This window comes from Centropristis striata, chromosome 12 (genome assembly GCF_030273125.1).
Source record: "Centropristis striata isolate RG_2023a ecotype Rhode Island chromosome 12, C.striata_1.0, whole genome shotgun sequence".
NCBI lineage: Eukaryota > Metazoa > Chordata > Actinopteri > Perciformes > Serranidae > Centropristis > Centropristis striata.
Window position 1 is genome coordinate 32,004,370 of NC_081528.1, and position 25,941 is coordinate 32,030,310.

At 36.8% G+C, this 25,941-nt stretch overlaps 3 protein-coding genes across 3 annotated transcripts; all 3 read left to right on the forward strand.

Moving 5' to 3' along the window:
• The first annotated feature begins 9,519 nt into the window (after positions 1 to 9,519).
• si:ch1073-303k11.2 (leucine-rich repeat neuronal protein 4) lies at positions 9,520 to 12,206 on the forward strand. The gene is made up of 2 exons (XM_059346607.1): positions 9,520 to 9,592; positions 11,014 to 12,206. Exon 2 carries the CDS (start codon positions 11,016 to 11,018, stop codon positions 11,802 to 11,804), a length of 789 nt encoding a protein of 262 aa, XP_059202590.1. The 5' UTR covers positions 9,520 to 9,592; positions 11,014 to 11,015; the 3' UTR covers positions 11,805 to 12,206.
• An 869-nt stretch (positions 12,207 to 13,075) lies between these two features.
• tstd1 (thiosulfate sulfurtransferase like domain containing 1) lies at positions 13,076 to 16,187 on the forward strand. The gene is made up of 4 exons (XM_059345476.1): positions 13,076 to 13,185; positions 15,294 to 15,422; positions 15,641 to 15,803; positions 15,993 to 16,187. Exons 1-4 carry the CDS (start codon positions 13,173 to 13,175, stop codon positions 16,045 to 16,047), a joined length of 360 nt encoding a protein of 119 aa, XP_059201459.1. The 5' UTR covers positions 13,076 to 13,172; the 3' UTR covers positions 16,048 to 16,187.
• Positions 16,188 to 17,040: 853 nt separating this feature from the next.
• Positions 17,041 to 25,785, forward strand: zgc:195212 (DUF4554 domain-containing protein). The gene is made up of 14 exons (XM_059345477.1): positions 17,041 to 17,422; positions 17,633 to 17,750; positions 19,047 to 19,100; positions 19,182 to 19,303; positions 19,849 to 19,926; positions 20,011 to 20,066; positions 20,308 to 20,379; positions 20,600 to 20,795; positions 21,754 to 21,877; positions 23,734 to 23,883; positions 24,190 to 24,311; positions 24,942 to 25,052; positions 25,266 to 25,364; positions 25,481 to 25,785. The coding sequence occupies exons 1-14, from the start codon at positions 17,402 to 17,404 to the stop codon at positions 25,526 to 25,528; spliced, it is 1,371 nt and encodes a 456-aa protein (XP_059201460.1). The 5' UTR covers positions 17,041 to 17,401; the 3' UTR covers positions 25,529 to 25,785.
• Positions 25,786 to 25,941: the final 156 nt, after the last annotated feature.

Genomic DNA, 25,941 nt, shown 5'->3' on the forward strand with positions numbered 1-25,941 from the left:
ATGGTCATATGACTTTAAGAAAATGGTTGGCACAGAAGTTAGCCTGCGACAACGGACACAGTTTTCTTACACATAAAAAGGCTGCCACTCTAACCATCCTGCTTTGTTGATTTGAACAGGAATGTCCATTCTACTCTCATTCAACTTCTTGTGACCACCAGTGGTCGAAAGAAGTAAAAGTACAAATATCACACTGTGAAATTACTCCACTACAAGTAAAAGTCCTGCATTTAAACTTGGTTAAGTAAAAGTACAAAAATATTAAAAGGTACCTAAAGTATCAAAAGTACTTGTTCAGCTGATTGTTTTATATATGCCATATATATTACCTTATTATTATTATTATTATTGATTAATTTATACAAGCAGCATTTTTAATATTCTCAAGATAGGGCTAATTTTAACTATTTAATATACTGTTATATAGTTTAATTTATAGAAATGTGTAATCATTTTATACTGATTATGTTTTTTTAATGTTAAATCTCCACCTGAAAAATAACTAAAGCTGGCAGCTAAATGTAGCGCAGTAAAAAGTACAACATTTGCCTTAAAATGTAATGAAATAGAAGTATAAAGTGACATAAAATGGAAATACTCAAGTAAAGCACCAGAACTGTGCTTAGTTACATTTCACCACTGGTTACTACAAAGGGAATTTTTGTGTAATGAAGTTTGTGCTTGTGGTGATCTGTCAGCCATGCTGCCACAGGTTACATGCACCTGTTATTTATCTATAAATAAAGGAATGTTTAATACACAGTCATTCATAAAATTGGAATAATTTTGTTTTCAATCACAATCATCTGTTAATTTTGGTTTCATCCTAATGGGGATATGCTTGGAAGAGATTGATTAATGAAGTTTTGAGAAGATATACACTTTATCTGTTAAGAATAAATCACACTGTCACAATCATTTTATGGAAAGGGGTAAAATATTTATATTAAGGTCCTTGTAATAACCATTAATTAACAAGTAATAAGGCCCTTGTAAGTCCTTACAAGATGCTTATTAACATTTCTGTGTGTTTATAAGCCTATATAAGTGTTCATAATGGCATTATAATACAGCTAATAGCAGGCTATAAGAGATTTATAATAAGAACATTAATAAAAGCCTCATGAGTATCTTATAATTCTTCATAATAACATTACAAACACCCATAACCCACCCATTATGTCTTTGCCATGCCTTTATTAATCTTTTGTTTGCTTATTGATATTAAAATATACTTTATTGCTCATCTATTATAAGTTAACTATGCACTTGTTAACAGTTAACTATGCTTTTTGCAGCTAAAGGGATCTAAAGCGAGAACAATGCCTTATTACGTGTTAATTAATGGTTATTACAAGGACCTTAATATAAAGCGTTACCAAAATATTTTATTCCAACTTTATGGGCAAAACCATATATAAAGCCACCCAAATTTCCCCAGTCAGAGAACAATATATATGCACACACACTGTCAGGTAGTAAATCAAGACTCATAGTATGGTGCCCACTTTCCATTCACGATTTGTGTAATCTATTTGAGGCGTGTCATAAGAAAACACCTGACAAGTAATTTGTGAAGTTGCCATAGTACCACCACTTAATCCAGTCAAGGTAAATCTTCTCAGAGCTGCCTCATACAAGATTATTAGAATACAAAAGCGAGCATTTAGCAGGTTTTCCTATAGAATAAGTCCATGGAGATTGGTTTAAGCAGGGTGGATTTAAACTGGACTCCGCCTGTTGTAGCCCGCTCTTTCAATTCTGCATAGTTTATAACCACACAAACATGCAGTCGAGGCAGGAATGTGGGACCTCGTCATAAAATGAAGCTGCAACATCATCACCAGCCTGTTTCCAATTAGCCCACTGAGGATCAGTTAGACTGCAAAGCCCACTCAGGCTCCGCAGCGTTTTCTTCAAGCTAAATATAGATGTTCACACAACTTCACAGAGTCTGGTAATAGGACTACTCTGGGATTCCTTTTGAATGAAGTGGAGGTTAAAGGTGATGGGGAGGCAGCCAATAGTAGTGCTTCCTGTTGAAATCGGAATACTTTAACTCCTTAGAGAGGTGTGGGCAGGAGAGGGAAGAAGCATCTGTGAGAGGCCCACACATTTCTGTGTCGGATAAAGTCACACACAGAGGACTTGAGTGAGTGAATGTGAAAGCAAAGTGTTTTCGTTTAACTTGCTAAGCATGACGTAGGGGAATTCCTAGAAGAAACTTTTATTTTGTGATGATTTTGGCGGCCCCTGTGAAAAAGGCTGTTTTTGCTTCAATCTGCATCATCAATTCATTCATTAAAATCTTGATCCGTCTAGTACAAGCATTTGTTTAGGAGGGGATTTAAAGAAAGACACAACTTATTTTTAATACTATTTTTCCTTTTTAAACACAGCTGTTTACAGGATGAGTAGCATTGAGATAATGTATCTGTTTGTGGCAGTAATATGATGATATAAATTCTTCAATTAATGTAAAACCTCACAATGTATCTTAACAAATAGACATATTATATACCGGTCAAGGAAGAGGGCCGATTCAGGATTGGCTTCTAAGTATGGTGTGTTTACTGGTGTGTAAAAAGGATGGGTTAATGAAGAGTTTGTGGGAGTAATAAGGGAATCTTAATCTTAATCTTGATCTTAATTTCCGATCTGGTTATTCTCTCCATCTGTTGAATGACCCACCAAGGTTGATTCATGTTTTCGTCTGTGCTCTATCTTTGTCCCTTTTGGCTTTCTTTTTGTTCTCTATCAGTTATTTTCTTTTTGTCTCCCCTATAAGCCATAACCACAAAATATAATGTCAAATAATTCTCCAAAGAAAAACCCCTCCCGCTTTCTTTTAACTGGCTCAGTGCTAAATTTTGCTTGGGAAAATGTTGACATAAAGCTTCTTCTGATCTGTGTACTGTAAATCGTTTAGTGCAAACTGTCCTCCTCCAGAAAAAACAACCTCATAAGACATGTGAACAGCAGTGTTTAGCCATCCATTCAGCTTAGTTTACGGCACCCTCTGGTGGCTGTATAGGCAAGAGTGACATTATGGAGTGTAAAAGCGAGGGAATAAAGAGTGACAAAGTCCACTTCATGTGGGTTGGAGGTTCAAACAAACACAGAACTGTGACCTAGGAAACGGTTGTTTAAGTCCCATGTGAAACTAGAAGTCAACATTGTTATTTGTCGACAATGTTGTCATGTCATGTAGCTTTTTTTCTGTGTGTAGCCTCTGCATAGCAACATCACGTCATCATCACACTTTACATAATTTGCTCGCTACCTTGCTTCCTGTAATAATGTCCAATTATTTTACTTTTTTAACTACGTTTTGCTACGCCTAACCATGTACTTTTTTTCCTAACCTTTCCTTTCCTGAGCAAGTTGTTTGAGGATGTGGTGATCTAGGGGCCGTTACTTTTCTTTTTTCTTGTTTTTTGTAATTTATTTTTTATTGACATTCACAATCAGAGATTTACAATGTATATATCATGTGAGCATACTTCTTGCATCTGTTGTCTGCCCTAAATTCCGAAATAATATTATATTAATATTAATATTATATATTAGTTTATGTCCAAGTAATGAGAAGAAAAACAAACAACCATAACATCAACAAAAACTAAATTAAACAAAAAACAATGTATCGGTAGGGAGTGATCTTTCTCATACATCATAGCCACTGGTTTGTGAAAATAAAATCTGGCCTATGAGGTGTGACACATTTGACCCAGTTTTCCCAGTATGATGTGAATTTCTCCAATTTGTGATTAACAAATGCTGTTATCTTCTCCATTTTATAAATGTCCATTGTAATATCCGTCCATATATTAAAGGTTGGGCTCTCCTGTGATAACCATTTCCTGGTAATACTCTGTTTACAGGCCACCAGCAAGATACTTATGAAATGTTTATTTCTTTTCGGTCATTCCTGAGGTATGTGTCCAAAAAACAGTCTTACTCTCAGGGGGTATTTCACAATTGAAGATATCCTGTTGGGGGTTGTGTATTATGTGTATTTCTCTCCTGTAGTCCCTGATGACAGGACACTAGGGGCCATTATTTTTCAATATGCTTCTCTGGTTTGTATTTGAGGGTTGGAACCAAAGACCTATGTGATCATATGGTTTCGAGGACTTGTTGATTTTGTCTTATTTTGCTTGGGAACGACCTAGTTAGAGGCAAACTATATAGAAATTCCAAATCTTCTCGCTGTTGGTCTTGTTTGCTATTATATATAGGTCATATAGAGGCATCAGTATAAAATTGACACTGTTCCATAACAAGTTTAAAACTCCTTGCAGTTGCTTTAAATGACTATTGTCTCGCTGAGTGAAGAAATAAAGGAATTACGTTTGTGACAGACTTTACAGTGGAAATGTGATACTATCTACAATCACATGGTGGGAGCGGGAATACGTGCAGGTTGTCAAACAGCATGCTCAGACATGCTGTAGTGGTGGGAGAGGGAAAATGCACCGGCGTGCTCATCATGATCAGGAGGAGCATGACTCACACTCACTGGCTTCCTTTATTCCTTGGAGGCATTGGAGCCACAGTTTAAGCAAAGCTTCAGCATGTTGGCCTGTCAGTGGCGGCGGAAATGTCTGTACAGTGGAGACTGTCTCTTCAGTGATGTCGCCCACGTTGAAGAAAACTATTATACAGTTAACAACTTATTAAAATTATGTCTGCCTTCTATGCTGTGCTTGGTTTCACCCCAGAGAGTCTAGAAAAGTCCAGACATTTTTCAGGGATTGACCAACCTGCCCTTGATTATGAGTGTCACTAAACTATCAGCTGCCTTAGTCACTTACACTGAACGTATAACTGAACGGGATTGTAAGCAGTTTGAAGTCAGCCTTTTGTTTTTCTCTCTGATAGGTGATAAGGATATGATAGTCTGAGGCAGTACAAGAGAACTTATTTGTTCTCCTCTTTCTTGTCTTCTTCTCTTATTTGATCACTGAGGAGCTTGTTGCTTTTCTGATGTAATCCGACCCGTACACAGGCATGAGCTCACTCATACAAATAGCATGTGAACTTGTCAAGTGTTTCTAATATTTATGCCTCCTCCATTGACTCAATCATACAATATTAATAGCTGATCACCCACAGAAACAATGACACACTCACAGCACTATGACCCCACAAATCACTCATGTTGTATTTGTGTAGCTGTGTGTGGTGTAGTGATTTTGAACTTAATTCAAGTAGACTGTGGGATTTTTCAGCACTCTGGCATTAGAGTGCTAGTGTAAAAGGGTTGTACACTTATTAAGATTAGAAGTTAAACTGCTTAAAGGAGGTTAATGACTACATGCAGCAGGAGGATTAAGTTCTGTGCTGGAAATGACCTGGAACCCAAAGTTCCTGCCCTTGGATTGTCTGGTTCAGGGATGAATGGTGAATGAATCACTTGGACTTCCAATAAGTCACAACAACCTGTACCATCCTGTTACAGGCAGGTTATCCAAACTTATCAGGTCCTGACGTTGCGGACTTGGGGACAGGCACGGAATGAGAGATTGTTGTCTCATGAAGCCAAAACAACCTGAAGATTGAAGCAGGAAAAACTGTAGATATAATCTATTGGTGAAGCCCTCCTCTTTGCTCCCTGTAATATATATGCATTACATATACATTTTCCCCAAAAAGTGTTGCTTTATAATTTATAAAAAGTTTTTAAAAATCCTTGGTAATCCGTTAAATAGTTAAGTTTACTCGTACATGCATGTAAGCTATATAAAAATACAGCAGACATACCTGTGTTATTGAATATCAATAGTTATACTTAAAAAGAGGAAAAAAAGCATAAAGAGAAAAAAAAAACATCTCATCAAAGTTTCAAGCAGTAATGCCAAATTGATAACTTGAACTATGAAAACTTGAAGTTCATGTCTATGATCTCTGCTAATTAATGACCTTTAAAGATGCGTTTTGAGATAGTTGTTCAGATATTTCAGCCTGGAAAGTGGGAGACAGACCAACTACCAAATAAACAACGAACAATGTTTTTAAAAAGAATCCCTGGGAACTATGATTCCCTAAGATCTAGAATAGAAGGCTGATTAGATAAACGTTTCAATATGCTCCAGGAAGTTTTGCTTTTCCTTTCAGTAATTATTTTCCTTCTCCATAGATATGTGGCTCGAAGCAGCCATCCAGCAGGAGAGAGCACAGCCGGGTGTGTCTTATAATCTGGAGAAAAGATCATTTGAATGTAACATGCCCTCTAAAAGCCAAGACATGCATATGGCTATCACTTATGTCTGTCACCATTTCCAGTCAATGCCTCGTAGTAAAATAACTAACTCCCCGAATAAACAACACATTTTCTAATGAACTTGTTACAGAGAGCTGGTCAATTTTTCATTCATGACTCACATGAAATTCCTTTTTAAGGGCGCCCATAATGTTTTAATCTCAGACGTAATGAACAGGAACCCACAAAGCCAAAATGATTGCCACATGCCAACACTCAGCTCTAAACCTATTCAAAATTGTTGTTCAGCATTATTGCAAGGTCAAGATTAGCAAACAATGTACCTGGCATGTGCTTCAAAAGCTGTGGGCTACACTTCAGTTTCTTCTGAAGTTAACCAGCAGAGACCCACATAGACCCATTTTTGTCTTTTTAGGGGCAAACAAAGGATCTTTAGGGGGATGTAGCAGGTGGCACATAAAAGATGTATACATCGAAGCTGATGATTAATTTGGGGAGCAACTCAGCACTGTGTGTCAAGTCTAACAAGGCATAAAGCTGAAATCAGAATTGTTTCTTTAGTTAAATGCCTATTTAAATGTGAATCTTTAACGGATCATGTTATCAAAGCACTCTTTCTCTAATCATCTGTCTGACTAGCCCATTGGTATACCTCTGCAGAACTGGATCTTGTGTTTTATTTTATTTTATTTTATTTTATTTTATTTTATTTTATTTTATTTTATTTTTTGTACTCTTGGTCCCATGGGAAGGTATAAGGGGAGGGAGAAAGGGAGGGTACTAATATGGGACTACATTTTGAGCTCGTATGTATGTCATATGTATGTATGTATGTATGTATGTATGCTCATTTCTGTATAACTAAAAATACCTGAAATAAAGTTACAAAAAAAATGCCTATTTAAATGCTGATAGTGAGTAGGGCTGGGCAATATGGACCAAAAGTCATATCCCAATATATTTAGGCTGAATATCAATATACAATATACAGTATATCCCCATATTTTTTATCCCAATAATGTTTAGTCAAAGTCAAAGCCAAATGTGACATGTCACAAGTAGTTTTATTGAAACCATTTATTTAAGTGAATATAAATACTGTATAACAACAGGAGTACCTTTCTTTTTAAATCAAAGCTCCATAAAGTGCACATTTAAATAAAAAATAGCTTAAATAAAAATAGCTTATGAAATAAAATAGGCCAATCTTTTTCTGAAATAAATATATTTATATGAACAAACAAATAATTAACATTACAAAAGAACTGAATATGACAAACCCTAGTAAGGGCAGCATTTATATATATAAAGAAAGAAAAAAAGAACTATATTGATATGTGCGATATGGTCTAATTCCATATAACATATATCAATATATTTTTTATATCGGTGTAACGCCCAGGTCTAATAGTAAGTGTATTAGAAAGTGCATAAAGGCATAAATATCTGATGACCATTTCCATTCTCAATTAGGTCTAATACGTTTTTTTAACACCGATTTGGTGCAGGATTTAACATTTTTTTAAACCATATTTAATAGAAAATAGTATTAAAAAAACTATATATAATGTTTTACCTGTCAGGGCAATCCCTTTGTGTATCTAACTGTACGAAATATCTTGGGCACATCATCACTGACAAGATGGAAGATGATGCTGACATGTACAGGCAGAGAAGAATGTTGTATGTCCAAGCAAACATGTTAGTCAGGAAATTCCACTACTGTTCTGATGATGTGAAAGTAAACTTGTTTCGTGCTTACTGCACCCCTATGTATGCAGCCCCATTATGGGTCCGCTACAAAAAGGAGAGCCTCTTCAGGTAGCATACAATGACTGTCTGAGGATGCTACTGAAAAAGCCCAGGAGGAGCAGTGCTAGTAAGCTCTTTTGTGACTCAGGGCTCAGCACTTTACAGGCTCTCTTGAGGAACCTGATGTTTAAATTTATGTCTCGACTTGATGAGTCACAAAACTGTATTATAATGATGCTCACAAGTCCCAAGTGCAGCTCAGTCACGTATCAATCATATCTGTGGAAACATTGGTATGGGTGCCTTTTAAAACTCTGAATAAGAGTATGTTTGAATGTGTTTATGTATCTGTTGTTTTTTGTATGTTGTATGTCTTGCTATTGGGTCTAGAGCCTGTAATAAAGTTTATAATATATACAACTGTGCAATATATTTAGGCATGTACACAACTCTACACATAATGTATACAAATATTTTCTCCCAAATAAGACTCAAAACTTTTTAAATACAGAACATAATTCTTTACTCAATTTCCTGCTGTACAATTTAAGTGGTTGTACATACAAGTCTGACTTCGATGTTTATTCATCTCCCAGTGATTTATTAATCCTGTGCTTTCTTCTTGTGAACATTTAATTACTTTTGCCTTTCTGTGAACATAACTTGACTTGTACATGTAAGTTCCCACTCTCAGAACCTCGCTTAACTGCGGTTTGCTTTTTGTTGTTGATTTTGCTCCTCCAAATGTTCCTAGAATACACACATTCAACATGACAGAGTCGGTTCAGCTCAAATTTATATTTGAATTATTTTAAGAGAAGATCAAGTGAATCGTTTGGGTTTGGATGTTGGGAAAGAATGAGGCTCATGCCCCAGTACTTTTCCTCTAATCAGTGCATTGTGGGCATTCAGAGTAAGAGAGAACTCGCCCTCTTTGCCAGCTTTACCCCTTAAAAGGACTAGTGTTTATCGTTCCAGCTCCAGCTTGTCACAAAGGGGGCTACAAGAGGTGGAGGGGGTCTATAAAAAATACACATGCATGCATGCATTCTTCACCCCCTACTCTCAAAGGCACTCATAAACACACTGAAGTGACCCCACGTTCTGTTAGTTTCCACAACAATACCTGCAGAGAATACAGGAAGTTTGGCTCATAAAAAGGTAATCAAAAACAGGCCGCTACACATACTGATTACACAAACACATACTGCAACAAGCACAAGCCTGCCTCCTGCTGCTACACAGCACATTAGTATGCCGAGCAGCACACAGGCACATGGTGGCTCTGCTGGCACCCCCAAACTTTCCCGACACGCAGTCGCACAAAAATTCCAAACAAAGGACTAGAAAAAGAGCAGCAGTTGGAAGTTGGGAAAGAGAGGGAGACAAGATGTGAAAAAAATGAAAAAAGAGGAGAGAGGCAGAGCATGAAAGAGTAGAATGGGAGGGAGAGGCACTGAGGGGAGAAAATGTGGGGGTGTTGAGGAGGAGGAGGGGAGAGTCTGAGAGAAACAACTTAAGACAGAGACAGAGAGCAGAAGACAGAGTGAGCACACGGTGAGAACAGAGCGGGAACCAGAGAGAATAAAGACTAGAGCCACCACCATCAAACAGGTACAGTAAACCATTTTCTCTACTTTTAAGTCATTGTTCTAATATGTGTGTTGCATAAAACTGGAATGTTTTGATGGTAATTCTGAGCGGTTTAGTCATCTACAGGCATGGGATCAGATCTTAGAAAAGTATTGGAGTTTAAAGTGAAAATCCATCTGCACTTCAGTCGTGAGGTTCCCACAGAATTCATGTGGCTCGGTGCCAGGAGATAATACAAGTGCTGATGGGGTCACCTCAATAGTTATATTTCTTTCCCCCAGCACTCAGAATTTATTTATCTAAAGCTGTTTACAGGATGGAAACTAGAACATTGCAAATGTTTGAATATACACAGAGCCCTTTCTCAGTCATAAACTTTTGTAACACAGCCTTGCAGTCAACAAGTTAAAAAAAAACATATTTTCCTGTGTCTACAAATCTTTCTTATCTTCTTTCAAAAGGGGAAAACATCCCACAGTCTCATGTCTGTTATCCTTAATATCAGTGTAGATCCTTGTTGCCTTCTCTGTTTTTACAACCAAATTATGTACTTTCATTTCTGTGTTTTGACGCGGGGAACTTCTTGATTTCAATTCCTTTATTCCACTTTATTTCCACTTTAAAGTCCTTTTTATAACCACCAACAAGGTATGAGTGAAATGTGTTCAATAACGTTTTGGAAAGAAATATTATTAATCCAACTTAACTAAATAATTAAATTATTCATTCTGCTGTGGATCAATAATGTTGCCTTCTTTGTTTTGACGCAGTGATAACTACTATGACTTCAGCTTCTCGATTTCAGTTCCCTTACCCTTTAAATAGTATTAATATACAAAGTCAGTGACCAATGAAGATATATTTCCTCTATTAGCTTGACAAGATAAATGTACTGTTAACAGTGTTGGTGATTTATTTAGATCTATTTTCTGTATTTGCACTGTATCATACTCAAGCAAAATAAATGATATACAACTCTGTTTGGTGTTGAGTTAATAGAAATTAAGACCCTTTACAGTTATTTAGAGTAGATTTAGATAGAAAACAATTTTTTTTTAAATTAATTAAAACCTACAAACAAAGTTGAATAGTGAATAGTTGAATGAAAAACACAGAAAAAAATGAATAGGCTTAATATAAATGTATAAAAAATAAATAAAATAATGATAATAAATAATACTGTGGACTTGTATTTATTGTTCTTTACTATATTGTAAGTTCTCTTTTTTGGTTTCTGTTCTGACGCAGAACTACTGCTGGCACTACTACAATGACTTTAGCTTCTTGATTTTAGTTCCTTTATTCCACCTTATACTTTACAATACTTCTCATAACTTCTCTTTAGGTGTGAACTTAATATATGAGGTCAATGGAGAAGCCGTGACAAATGTATAATGATAATCTGTATAATCATCCTCATCATCTGTCACTTCTGACCACAGAGATGACGTCACTGTGCAGGAACCCGGCTGTGCTTCTCCTTTTCCTGAGTGCCTGGCCTCTCCTCAACTCCCACCTCTTCACCCATGCCGCCACCATTGCCCCTCCCGCCACTCGTCGTCACATTGTATATACAGACTTTGGCTCAGATGATACTGGTACTGACTATGACTACGACAATTACAGCCACAGCCCTGCTACTGAAGTTCTGAAGGAGAGGAAGACTACCTTAGTCCATCAGGCACCGCATTTCTGCAATTACGACCCCTGCTTGGAGAACCAGGAGCCCTGTGTCCAAATTAAAGAAAGGACTGGGTGCCACTGTCCCGGGGTCAGCAGCGGCGATAGGCCCCCTCATTCACCACGTATTCACGCGCTGTTGCCAATCAGTGACGGGGCTGACAGAGGGAAGATAGCAGTCCAGTGGTGTGCTCCATCTTCTGTGGTGTCTAAGTACAGAGTGGTGATAGAGGGAAGTGAAGCCCTGGAGTTTGTGGACTCTTCACGACGAGGTGTGGTCGAATCTTTGGAAGTGGGGACTAAGGTGTGTGTGGAGGCGGTCAACAGTGCAGGAAGCAGCCCCGAGTCAAAATTCTCCTGTGAGCGGTATGACCCTCCTCATTCTTCTGACCATAAAATGTTGGTTGGTATTATAGGAGGAGGAGTCGCCGTTCTCCTAATTCTTGTCATCGCGGCTGTGATCTTCTGGCAGCATCAAATCAGGAAAAAGGCAAAGAGAGACTCGGCTGATGGACTTGGGAACCCATCTTACAGCACAGAGGGGGCCCTGTGATCCTAATTAACTCGGAACAGACAATCAATCCCACTCACACTAAACAAGCCCCTGGAAACGGTGGGCTCAGCAACATTGTAGTCATAAACAAGAACAAAAGGACAAACAGTTCTGGGGCGGTGTTGTAAATTATAAACTTGTTTACACTCCTGTTTCAAGGAATATGTAAACATATTGGGGAAAAGATGAATAGTGTTCATGGAGTTACACTAACAAATGAGTCATTTTGTGGTTAGTACTACAGGTTTATTTGCTGGCAAATTAACCCTTGTAGGTTTATTCTTCTGTGTTTTTGTCTTATTGTGTCTGAATTTAATTGTAAATATTAACTATTAAGATATAGATACTGATTTTTGTAACAAACTAAAACTTATTTTAATAAAGAAAAAATGTGTAAACGGTCTTGGTTGAATGTTTGCATTCACTGGAAGGTGACAATTTAATGAGAAGAACAGCTTAAATTTGCCTTGGTATCCAGTATTTGAAACTCCAACATGTCCCGTAAAGGTTCATTTGTGTAGAGATCTGGTAAACGAGGCCATACCATATGACTGTCACCATCTTAACACAAACCATGTATTGTTCAATCATTCCTAATATGGTGACCATGTGTGCTGCTTGGAAGCATCTGCATTCATCATGTTTCCCCCTCTCATTTTTTTTACTCTGTTGTCCATCTGTATGCAGTGGTGGAAATTAAGCAACCCTAATAAGGTAGGCTACTTTAGCTTCCCTTGAGTAATTTCATTTTATGTTACATTACACTTCTCCACTTCAATTTAGAAATTAAATATTGCATTTCACTCCACTGTATTTATTTGACAACTTTAATTTCCGAGATTTTACATACAAAACAAATTATCAGTAAAGAATGTGATACAGATTTCTGATAAAAGCAGTCAGCAGTGTATAAAGTTTTTCAAATAAGCCTCACTTTGACCAGCAACAAGATTATCATTTCAAGTTGATGCATTATGATATGTTAATAATATAATGAATATAACATTTTGAAGGGGGCATGCTTTTAATCAGGATATTTTGAATATATATTTTGCTGATAATACTGTATACTTTTGTTGAATTAAGGACTTTTAACAGAATTTTTTTTTTACCTGGTACAATCACAATATTTTATACAGTCTATATGAGTACAATCCATCCCTACTTCCATCTGAATTCTCCAACTTCAATTCTCAACTTTTATTTTGAAATTAAAAACACCGCTAAAGAGAAGATGATTTCATTGGCTGACGAATAAAGAAGTCCCGCCTTCCCTCGGTGTCTGAGCCAATGATTTGTCACTAAACAATTTGCGGAAGAAGGTGCATTTCTTTATATCACTTTGTGAAATAGACACATACGAGCAGGATGGCGAGCTCAGGTGAGTCATTGTGTACTTCATTCACTGAGACAGATGCTATTTAGCCATCTGCTGTCTGTCTGAACTTTACGAACGACTTAAAATACACTTGAGGGTGGTTGAGAATCTAGTTTCTGCAAAATAACGTTAGTTAGGTAACGCGTTTAGTTTGGTTTAAATAAATATTAGCTTTTAACTACCGCAGGTAAAGTGACATTTATAGTGGGGTATTGCCTATATACTTACACAACTAATCAAACGTATCAAACTAATACATTTTAAATGAAGAAATAATCCCTTATTGTCAGTTAACTTTTTAATTTCTTGATGATTCAGAATGACTCAGCAGACTATAAAGGATTATCTTGATATGGGCAAACCGGAAGCTACCTGTATCCTTAGGGAATGTCACCCGGTTACTAAGAAACAACCTACACACCTCTTTCATAATTAGACTTTCAAGTGAAGCATGAAGCATGAATGTTTGTTTACCGTAACCTGTTACATCAAAGGCCAGTGGGTGCATTCTGTGCCATTCTTCAGAAACACACACACACACACACACACACACACACACACTCACACACGCGCGCGCGCGCTAAGACACTGTGATAAGAAAAAGTGTGAGTGCCAACATGAGGGAGCAATCTTCTGGAGAGGAATGTACCCTGAAGGTGGAGGTGGGCGTCAGAAGTAAAAAAAAAAAAAAAAAAAAATCTGCATTCTGTCTAGTTCCAGCCCTCTAATCATCAGCCAAGTTTAATGTTTTTAACAGCATTTTAAAACCAAATGGCAATTTAATCTGATATGCTCTCATGATAGTGATGATACCAATTTGCTCTTTTCCCATAGATTAAAAAATTGTTAAAGCTCTCTGTGTGGATGTGGGATGCTGTGGCACAAAGAGCTGTAAGGACGGGAAATCGAGAACCAGTTGAGAACTGGTTATCAATTGTCCAATCCATCAGTATCATACGCCCTCGAGCTTATCAGTTCCTTTTATTAATGTCGGCTTGTTTATTCATAAAAAAATGATGACAGCAGTGCTGCTCGTATTGTCTGTCTGTACAATTTCAAGTAAGGGTGGAAACACTAGCAACATGCTGAAACTTCTTTCTTCGCGACATACTTACTTGACTAAGAAAGCCTAAATGGAAAAGACTTAAAAATTAAAAAAATCATCTCATTCTATTTACTCTGTGTAATGTGTAATTCACACAGAAAGGGTATTGATAAAGAAACAGACCGCTAAGGAGAGACGATAATGGCATTGGTATTAATAAAATGTTTCACCTGATTACATTTAGTACCGCTGACAAAACATTGTATTTAATGTGAAACGTGTCACATAATATTTGATAACAAACAATGTCCCCATTGTTTGGTACATCCCTAATAATCAGGCTTCCTGTATACATTGTTAACAGTTACATTATGCAGTAGCGATGTATATCAGAAGTTTCCTTACAATACAATATTATATAGATTCTTTGGACAACAATAAGATATTTCAAGTTGTCAGCCACAATACGATTTCGTTTTGGTTCAATTCAATTCAGGGGCCTGCAATTGATATGAGTCAATGTCATATTTCCGTTTAACACAATCAGTTCACTAAAATATGATTCAACAATTTTCTTATTAAGCACTTACAGGCATTTAAATCTTTTAAGCTGCTGTCTATTTAAGCTGCTGAAGTACTTGCCTCAATCTATATTTTTATATTTGTACTTTGTTTCTTCTTATGCACCAGTACACCACAGTACATTCATTGTATGTGAAAACCTACTTGGCAATAATAAACAATTCTGATTCTTGTAATAAAAAGAATTAATATACATTGAGAAATAAAGGCATATCTCAAAAAAAATGTATATGTATTGGTATTTTTACGTTTGTGTTTATAATATTGGATCATTAATCGTTGAATTACACCTCTAGTGTACAGGTGCAAACAGCAGGAAAAGGATTGTTTTTAGTCTATGACGGGTAGTAATAAAATTAGTATCAGGCTGTCTATCGTCTGAAGGTCTCTGGTAAAAAATGAATGATGCAATTTTATGGGAGCATTCAACAAAGGCTTATCAGACTTTTCAAAGCCTTTAATGTGTTTCTTCTCTAATTGCCAGTAACCAAGGATGTCTCCTATGAGGATCTGAAAACACTATTGGGAAAAAGCCAGAATCTCCTTCTGGTTGACGTCCGCACTAAAGAGGAAGTGGATAAAGGATGTATTCAAGGATCCATTCACATCCCAGGTTAGTTTCGTTTAAATGAATTGATACGGTTATATGGTTTAAATGCATCCATTACATACTGAATAATACATTTCCTTTCCCCTTAATGTTACTATTTATACAAATTCTGTTCAACTTGGTGTGTTGTTGTACATATTGGACACACAAAAATGTGCCGTCATCTATTAAATCTTACAATATTTTCCTGCCTTCCACTCTTCCTCCCTTTATTCCTTCAGTTGATACAGTAGAAGCTGCTCTTTCAATGCAGCCAGACGAATTCAAGGCCAAGTACGGAGTAACAAAGCCACCATTGGACGCGCCAGAGCTGGTGTTTCACTGCCAGATGGGCAAACGAGGGGCGACTGCCACAACAAAGGCCCAAGATCTCGGATACGTGAAGTAAATATGTTATTGGTTACTAAACATCATAAACACACACACAGCCTGTCTTGCTTTCACGACATACACTTGATGCAAATATTTTGTCCTCACAGTAACTAAGCTTCATTGAGCTTTGCTTTCCACGTGTTACGTCTGCATTGCATTTTCTAGTTGTCCAAAAATGTTTCCTTCTGTCTTCTGTTTCAGTGCACGTAACTATGCTGGAGGATTCAAGGAGTGGTCTGAGAAAGAGAAAAAGTGATTTGTTTTGAAGAAAGGCTCATATATGTTTATACAGATAGCAATTGTGAACTCTGACAAAATTCTTTTTATACCATTTGTTACCATTGTTGTCTTTAAAATGTATGAATAGATAAAAATAAAAGTATCTACTCAGGTCTACATGTATTTGTGGGGATCATTTCAGAGAGGTAAATATCAAGAGGTGTAAATATTTAGAAAAAAAACTTTTTGCATGATAAAAAGGTTTACCCAGGGTTGGCAACAATTTTAGGAAAAACAGACTTTAGACAGGAACAAAAAGTTGTCTGAGGCAAAGTTTTGACCTTCACATCAATAAATCATGTCTGCAATAACTTTGGGAAATGTGTTATTACAGAGGAGCTTAGGTCTACAATAACATGCTCTAATACTAATAAGTCTTTTTCGACCATAATATCTCATGCCCTAAGGGAATGCTCTCATCAGGATAGAAATGATTCATGAAAGAATAAAAGTCAGAAAATCTGAATCAAGTGGGCCTGCTCAGCATTTTATACAAGCCATAGAGCACGATATTTATAAATACAGAGTTGTAGACTTGAATGCAAATCAAACTCAAGTCACAAATATGATGATGTTGGTCTTGATGTGACAAAATAAAAACAGACTTGTTGACAATAATTTGTGAATTTGGGAGGTTTTCTTGCTTGAATATACTTGATCAAACCTTCCATCATGCCATACAATATGCTATGAAAGTGAAATGTCACTATTTTAATGATTAAGTTCAGTTGCAGTTCTTTTAACAAACATGCACACATTTTAAAAAGCATTCCTTTTTTTCTGAAATGTGTTTAATTACTACTCTGTTTAAATGGCATTAAATTGAATAAAAAGTCACTTATTGCTTGTTTGACACAAAGTTTAGAACTTGGGACTGGAATTGGAAGATTTAGGACTTATTTGTGACTTGGAAAACAACGACTTGGTCCTACTTTGATTTTTAATATACAATACATTCAATAACATATACCGTCTGTCTGTTTTTATCTTTTTATTTATGTTTAATACTGAACATTTGCCGTCGGGGCTTGTGGCCTCAGTATTTCTAAATCACTGGCTGTAATTCTGCCTTCAGGAGCCTAATTAATTAAATTAAATGAACAAGTTAATTTCCACAAATTTATTATTATAGATTTAGGCCAAAGATTAACTATCTGTATTCCTCTTCTCCCTGGAAACGTATTCCCAGCGATACAGATTTCACATCTAACATCCTGGCCTAAAGGGTGAAGAAGAGTTTGTAAATGGATATTATTTAATTAACGGGAAAGCTCGTGCGTCCGCCAAGCACACTCAGCGCGCGCACACTTTAAATAACTGGTTGGCTAAAGATGCTCAGAGAAATACAGCAGGTAATGTCTAAAAAATAAAAAATAAAAGAATATATATAACGTTTGTAGGTGTAAAATTATTTTTTTAAATGACTGTTAATATCTGCTTGTAATTATTTATAAATTGGAGACTGAAGTGTCTGGCTAGCTAGCATACAGTATGCTAAAGAGTTAGCTCTTGATTTAGCTTCCAGCTAGCCTCGGAGTTCATGTTTTTAATGAATGCTTCAGGTGTTAAGGTTGGTCAGTCTCTTGGGAAGACAACAGCGTGTTTTAAAGACTACAAGAGGTCTTTTGGTTCTTCTGTGGACCGAAACAGTAGCTTCTGTTGAAAGTCTATACTGCACTGGTAAGTTTAAACACCATGTGTTGTCATTATCTGTTTCATGGTGTGGAATAAACTAGTCTTAAAGTAGGTGATCCCATTTTATTGGATAGAGATCTACAGTTGAAACCAGAAGTTTACATACACTATATAAAAAGACACATATGCTTTTTTTCTCACTGTCTGACATGAAATCAGACAATCACTTTTCCTGTTTTAGGTCCATTAGGATTACCAAAATTATTTCTATTTGCTAAATGCCAGAATAATGAGAGAAGGATTTTTTTAGACAACTTTTTATTACTTTCTTCAAAGTCAGAAGTTTAAATACACTAACATTATTGTGCCTTGAAACAATTTGGGAAAGCCCAGATGATGCTGTCATGTCTTTGGAAGCTTCTGATAGGTTCATTGACAACATTAGAGTTAATGAGAGACACACCTGTGGATGTATTTTAAGGCACACCTGAAACACACTGCTTTTTCTGATTTCATGTCAGACAGTGAGAAAAAAAAGCATATGTGTCTTTTTATGTAGTGTATGTAAACTTCTGGTTTCAACTGTATCTATCTATCCATCTATCTATCTATCTATCTATCTATCTATCTATCTATCTATCTATCTGTCTGTCTGTCTGTTTATAACCCATTTCATTAGAAGTATTAGTAGTAGAAGTATAGGATAATAATTTATTCACATAGTCACCCATTAAGTTTGAATAATTTCGTTTTCAGAAACATTCATCTGCTAATTGTGGTTTCATTTTCATTGCATGTTTGGAAGAGATTGATTACTAAAGTTTTGAGAAGATATACACTTTATCTGTCAAGAATAAATCAAATTGTCACAATCATTTCATGGGAGAAAAAATGTAATACATTGACCTCAGTATTTCTAAATCCCTGGCTGTGATTCTGCTTTTAGGAGCCTTATTAATTACAATCAAGAAGTGAATTTAATTTCCAAAGATTTGTTATAGATTTAGGCAACATAACTAGCTAGTATATCCTTGTGTAACTTGAAAGGTGCCAACAGTGATTTACCAGTGCTAGCTTTAGTTCTAACTTTGATATAGGGTGTAGAAGAGTTTGTACATTTTGATTATGTGATTAACAACAAAACTTGTGGGTTACATTTTAGCCTTGATTTGATTCCAATAGGAATAACTTCAATATTAGAAGAAAACTTGGGATCCAAAATTAGCCCCACTTTGTAAAGAGGATTAAAAGGAAAGTGACTGTTGCCAGCAGCTGTCATGATTTCTCTGACATATATCACACACAGCTCGTCTTCTCACAGTGTTTACATTTGTGGTGCAGTTGCAGCTGCTGGTCCCTGGTGCACTGAAATGAGAATGAAAGCTCTCCAACCTGGTATGTACATACACACCTAACATAAACACGCATCTTCAGCTTTTGTACACGACATCACCTCCTAATATTAACCTCCATTAGTCCTCACAGATTTGAAAAAGAGCATGTTTCCATGTGCATGGCCGTGTCCTCAGCCTGACCCTGAGGAGCTGTGTGCCTTCACCGACCTGTATGGCTCCCTCAGATTACTCCTTTCTTTTCAGGTACAAACAGCATTGATCCTTTACTTATAATTTCTAATATTGGAGCCTGAGCCTTGAGCCTTTTAACTGCACTATACTTTGGAATGTAATTTCACACTGTGCAGTATTTCATTCAGGTGAATTTTTCCTTTAACTTGCAATATTTCTCTGTGCAATCGTCTGCCTATATTGTATGTATATACCGTTCCTAATTATTTTATATTTCTTCTTGTTTAAATTGTTAATACTTTTTATATTAATTCTGGTTTGTGTTGCTTTTTTTGTTATTTTATTGATGTTTCTTCTATTATTATTATCCACTTTTCCCCAATGTGAGACTAATAAAGGAATATCTTATCTTATCTTATCTTATCTTATAATTGTCTTTTAATAGATTTTAGTAACCTCTTTGTCTGATGGATAATTTAACAAGATATCTGGGTGGGATCACTTTTATTGGACAAAACTTTCCTATACGCCAATATTATATGTTTCACATGTGATTGATGATAGATGATCACAGTGAGTGAATATCATGTCTATTTTTATGTTTTTGAACTGTACAGATAAAAGACAGTTTGTGTCCAGAGTGGTGTGCTCGTATAGAAGCGTTCCTACAGTCATTCAGTTTGGCGAATGCAGCGGTAGGATCAGTTTCCCTCTGACATGTATCCACAGCATGGTTTTACCATCAGTAGCAAAACTTTGACTGCCCTTTTTTTTCACAGATCAAAATCCACTTCAAAGTCAAATTCGGACAGCAGACCTTCCAGCGAGACTTTAGGTATGACTGCCAACTAAACAGGCAAAACTTTGCATAATTTCTATTTTATTTCATAAAGTTTGTGTTATATAAAGTTAGCAAAACATGCAAAATGGTTTTAGTCAGTGGTAAGTAAGTCAAGTTGTTTTGTTTTTAACAATAAAAGTTACAACATAGTAACAAACTCAAAGGCTCAATACTCTAGTTAACACAACTGTTAACTAGAGTGTCAACTGTCAACATTATGTTCATATCCTTGCAGAGTGAAGATCAAGAGCAGAATTGCACGGGCAAACCAACCGTCACTAATCTTGGATGTCACATCTAGTAAACAGTCAGTAAAGCTGTTTTTAATACATAAATATATAATAATAATAATATATTTTAATGTGCATTTGTTTGTGTAGATGAATGTTGCCTTTTTTCCCTTGAAAAATAATTGAACCCAATAGTTCTGGATGTGTTAAAACATATAAAACAACTATTAAGATGTTTATAGATTTTTTTTACTATTCCATTTAAAAAGAGCTTTTCTTTCCTTTTCCGGTATAAAGACCTCCGGAGTGTGTGAAGAGAGGATGCTGGTGTCAGGGAGGACACCCGGTCCGTGGAGGCCGGCTGCCACTCAGTATCCCAGCTGGAGCCATGGACCAGGGTCTGTTCGGGGAGCTGAGCATCCAGCCATTCACACTCCTGAGCCCCTGTCTGCTGCAGTATCCCAATCTGGCAACACAACTCACTCACATACAAATATCCTTTGCTGAAGTCTGTTTGTGATTTTCACGGACAGAATCACCAGGCGCGGCCGAGCTGTAGAGCGTGTGTGTTGTGGTGGCCTCAGGGTTGCGTCTCTGATTTTTGCAGATGACGTGCATCAGCTGGCTCCCTCAGACCATGACTTCCAGTGTGCACTGGAACAGTTTGTAGTGTGAAAGCAGGGATGAGGGTCAAAATCTGCAAGTCTTAGGCCACCATTTTCCAGCAGTAAATGTCAGACTGCTCCCTTGGGATTGAGAGAGTCACGGGTGATAAGTGATAGAGTGAGTTTAAGTGTCTTGGAGTCTTGTTTCACGTGATGTTATGAGCCGGGACAAAATCAAGCAAGTGTAAGCTACCCTCTAAATGTTTTAAATTACATTTAAATCTACGGTACGTTCTTATCAAAATCACTACTCATAAACAAAAATTAAGCAACTAAATACATAATAAAAATGAGAATATTTAAAAAAATTGCATTTGAGGCCATGAAAGACCCTCCCTTGTGTTAAACAGAACTAGTTTGTAATATGTGTTGCTTGACCATGTTTTAAATCGAATATACTTAAAGCGTCGTCATCGAGACAGGTCACTTTTCTCTCCTGGAAGGCATTCATAGTTTTGCACTTGGTTAAACAAGAGAAATGTTTGTAGAACACATGTTTTTTTTAAAGAGCTAGAGTTCAATTTCAGCTGACTTTCTTACTTCCGCACAGCTGGCAAATTATAGCATGAAGTGGGTGTAATTGTCGGATGTTACAGAAATGGTCAGATGCGGTCCTGACCCCCCGGGCGATCTACGTTCTGACCCTGAAGGTCATAAGCTTTGGGTAATGACCAAAACAGTCAAATCAGACATCTGGGAGGAACTCGCTGCTCCTTTGTGTCGACTCAATTGAGGCGGTTTGGGCATCTGATTAGGATTAGTCTTCCTTGACTTCACATGGTCCAGGTGTTGATATGTGGCCCGAGTAATGTTCCCATCATAGGCCCCTCCACCTTCTTCCAGAACCTTCCTTCTCATCTGGACTGTCAGGAATTGGGCCTGCATAGTCTTCACTGCTCCTCCTTCAAAGGTAAACAAAAACCGCTGACGGGAACAACACATACTGATGGCCAGGATACATTTAGCTCATCCTCTAGAGAGTGAGACAGAGTGAAAACAAAAGCCCGGAACAGTTAATCCTTAAAAACTGACTTTCTAAAACATCTATTGAAGATGACTAATTTCAACCACCTGTGTTAGTTGGTTAGAGAATGAGCACACAACACAGGCCCGAAGCTGCTCATAAAAACTTTAATGGATCACAAAACGGCCATGATTCGAATCATATGGAACCAAACCGAACAATGGAAGTAAAAAAAAAGAACGCACACAGACCACAGTAACAAAAAAACAGCACTTAAAGTGATAGCACTTAAAGAGACAGGGCTCCAACGATGCAAATCCGGGCTCCGGCAGTGAAATAACAGTCACTGCATTTTATAAGTCTCCTGTGAATTACGTCCACATGTAACCAATCTGCACCATCAGTTTACGTTCATTGTGAACAGTTAATTCTGATGCAAGAGAAGTGGTGCATTCACTTAAAAACATTCTCCGAGCAAAGATTTGGGGTGGAGGAAGTTAAGATGTGTTTATGTTTATGTTTGACACAGCACGCTAAAGTTTCTATCCTGGTTTATGCTAGAAATCAGTATTTTCATTTGTCATATTTAACTTGTGACCTTGATGTTTCCCTGACTCTAAGTAGTTTTAGCTGCCAACATCTAATCATACATAATCTGAAAAAAATGTTTTTAAGTGTTTACAGGTGTGACCAGCATTTACAGGTGTGACCAACAATAATGGTTTGATATGTTTAAAAAAGAAGACAAACAAGGCAACATAACATGGAGACATAAAACATAATTCTTAGGAGCATTTTATTTGTAACTGGAAATACAGTATTCCATGGAAATGATCTGAATGGGACTGGGATTCATTTTTCTTCACTTCTAATCTAATCCTTGTGTGTCCAGACAACAGTTGGTTTCTGAGCATACTTCTGCCTTCTTAAATGTTACATTTATATACCTATAAACATCTATAAACCTTAGATTAGTCCTGAATTACTTAAAATTTTCTTTCAAGCAGGCAGTTAAGTTTATTAAAGATACATTAAAATCTGGCATTATTCTCAGGCCACTCGTGGATCTTAATCACAGTGCGACTGAAAATGAAACAAAATGTACGGGAATGCTAAATTGAGTTCATCTTGTTTAGTGTAAAAGGATACTTTGTCAGGAACTAAGCTTAATCATATCTAAAAAATCTCTTTGCTACTGCAGAATTGGCTGATTTCTCAGAAACTGCCCTTGCTTAATAACGGTTTCTTGTCCTTACACGATGAATCACAACCACAAGCAAAACCACATCTTAAATCACAAGTCACTTATTCATTCACAACTCAGATTAGAAACAAAAAAAAGACCCTATACTACTCTGCTCTTGTATTTGGCAGCTAGAGAGAAAATCCTCCGTGAAAAACATCACATTCATGAAGTGTGGTCTACTCTGGCCTACATTTTTTGTGTCATTAACATTTCGAAATACCTCAAGATTGTTTTTTCCTTTTCACCCAAGAAAAGATTTTGTAAACATCTGTTAACACATTGAACTCATCTGAACTCAAGTCTTAAAACTAGGGCTGTAAAACCAAACACTGTAACAATTACTTGCCCAACCCAGAGGTGCGTCTTCCATTACCACAATGTTATTTTCATGCCGCGATTGTTAAAACCACTGTTGCACCAGGGTGCCTTCAGCCAGTAAGGACTTGCAGTGTTTTCTGTTTAACTTGAATATTATCACTAATAATCATGTTTTCCTTTCCTTCCATTTCCATCTCATCTTTTACTTTGCAAAAACATGTTTTAACATCCTCTGCAGATCTTGTGCACAGCGGTGCCACTGTGTACACGGTGGACCAACAGCACTGTGAGCTGAAATCAGGTCTTCCACTAATGCAGCAGAGTCTCCTGCTGTTCCTCTTCCTGCAGCACAGTGACCCCTTCACCTACCAGCTCCCTGACATGATGGGTAAGATGTACAAGGAGGCTGAAAAATAGAAGTCACAGATGGCATCACATAGTTTGGGTACAAGAGATGCGCATTAAATCTGGTCTGTACTTGCTGAAAGACCTGAAGGTAAATCATTCCTTTATTTCTAATGCCGTCTGCTGAAACCCTCCAGCATCGCAGCTCCAGTTTCACTGTTTGTACCTCAGTGATATGACAGCATGTGACCCTGTGACTCAGCTTCTTTTTATCCTCCTTGTGAGAGACAGCTGCATGTATAATCACAAAGCGCTGCCTTTTTTTTCTGTTTCTGTGATCCTCCCACAGCCACAGAGGCACTGATTGAGCGCCACCTGGAGGATATTCTGAACAACAACAGACAGGCCGTCACAACAGCACTGCAGACTGAGCTCAAGAACGCACTGAAAGCCCAAAATAACAGAAAAATGGCAAGTGTGACATGCACGTACCGTGATGTTGATAGATTTTCAGTGTAGTAGAGTCCCTGGGCCCAAAGGTGGTCATTTGCCAGGACTCCAGACTATTTTTTCACCATTTTGTGTAATAATAACACCATTACATTTTTTAGGGAAATAAATATATTAATTTGCTCCATTCACAAAAAATAGCTTTCAAGTTATTTGTAAAATGAAAGAAACAGAAGTCAAAAGACTCATTATGACATAGTATTATTGCCAGATATGCATAAACTGTGGAAAGGAAATATGTCTTTAATCACTTTAAGTTTGACCATTTGATATGTGCAGTGGCTCAAAAACTATGTGACTAATTGACAGTAAAGTGAATCAACAGCTGCTTTACTGTAAGAATGTGCAGCTTTTCTCTGTTTCTTATAATTGAAAATTGAATATCTTGGTTTTGAGTTGCTAGTTGGGCAAAACATTTGACTTTGAAGATATAACATTTATGCTCCGGGAGAATGTGATGGGCATTTTTCATTATTTAATGACGTTTTTTTCATCAAATAATTAATCAATTAATTTGAGAATTAAAAATGAATACATGAATGAAAATTCATAAGTGGTTTGGCCCCTAATAGTACATGTTTGGGTGTTAAGGACCACGAGAAGTTGTGTTCAGCTGCTGAGGTGATTCTCAGTTCGTCCATCAGTATTGTGAGCAGCAGCAGTAACATGGACTTCAGAAACGCCTGTCTGAACAGCATGAAGGTGGGATTTTTTTCTTAAATGTACGTGTATACCATATTTATAGTTGATTCTAAAATAAAAGTAATTTACCTCCACAACTCTCATTTTAACAAAGATGTTGGCAGGTTATGTGCTACACTATAAATACATTTATCACTTACAAGGATGTGCATGTGTACATGTTGTTAGTGTGACAGAAGTCAGAAGAGCATCCATAATGTGTGTGTTTGTCAGGTGCGTGACACTCATGATCTGTCAGCCTCCCTCCGTGAATCACTGAGGAGGGTGACATCATGGAAATACACTCCCAGGGGCAGCTGCCACTCAGCTCAGGTGAGTGGGATGTTTGTTGTTCTCTGGTAACGACCAGTTACTATAGCAGTGCTGGAGTGCTTTAAGACATGTGAATTTATTCCACAATCTTAACACCACGTCATTACTTTTTACAGATGGAAGAACATCCTGAGAGTGATGAGCTGACCAGAAGAGAAATCTGAGCAAGCCTGTGTTTGACATGAAAACGTGTTGTTCTGGTTGAATCAGTTTTATTTTATTTATTTTTAAAGAAGAGTAGAAGTAAGTACATGTTTGTCTTTACAAGTCTGGTGGTGATAGAAATAGCTTTTTTAAAATATTTTTTTATACTTCTATTTTATAAAATGCATTGTTCTTGTCGTAGTTCGTTACACACAATGTCCTTTTTCAAACACAGTTCTAAAAAAATAAAAAGTTCCTAAAGAGATTTACACTAAACTGAATTTATTTTATTTTTGTTGATGTTTTTTTGTGTTTTTATAAACATCTTTACAATCTAATGTACTTTACTGTATAAGCTTATTGGCTTCGTAAGGTTGCATTATATAGTACTGCAGTTCAGTAAGGTGTTAAACAAGTTTAGCAACGAAAATTA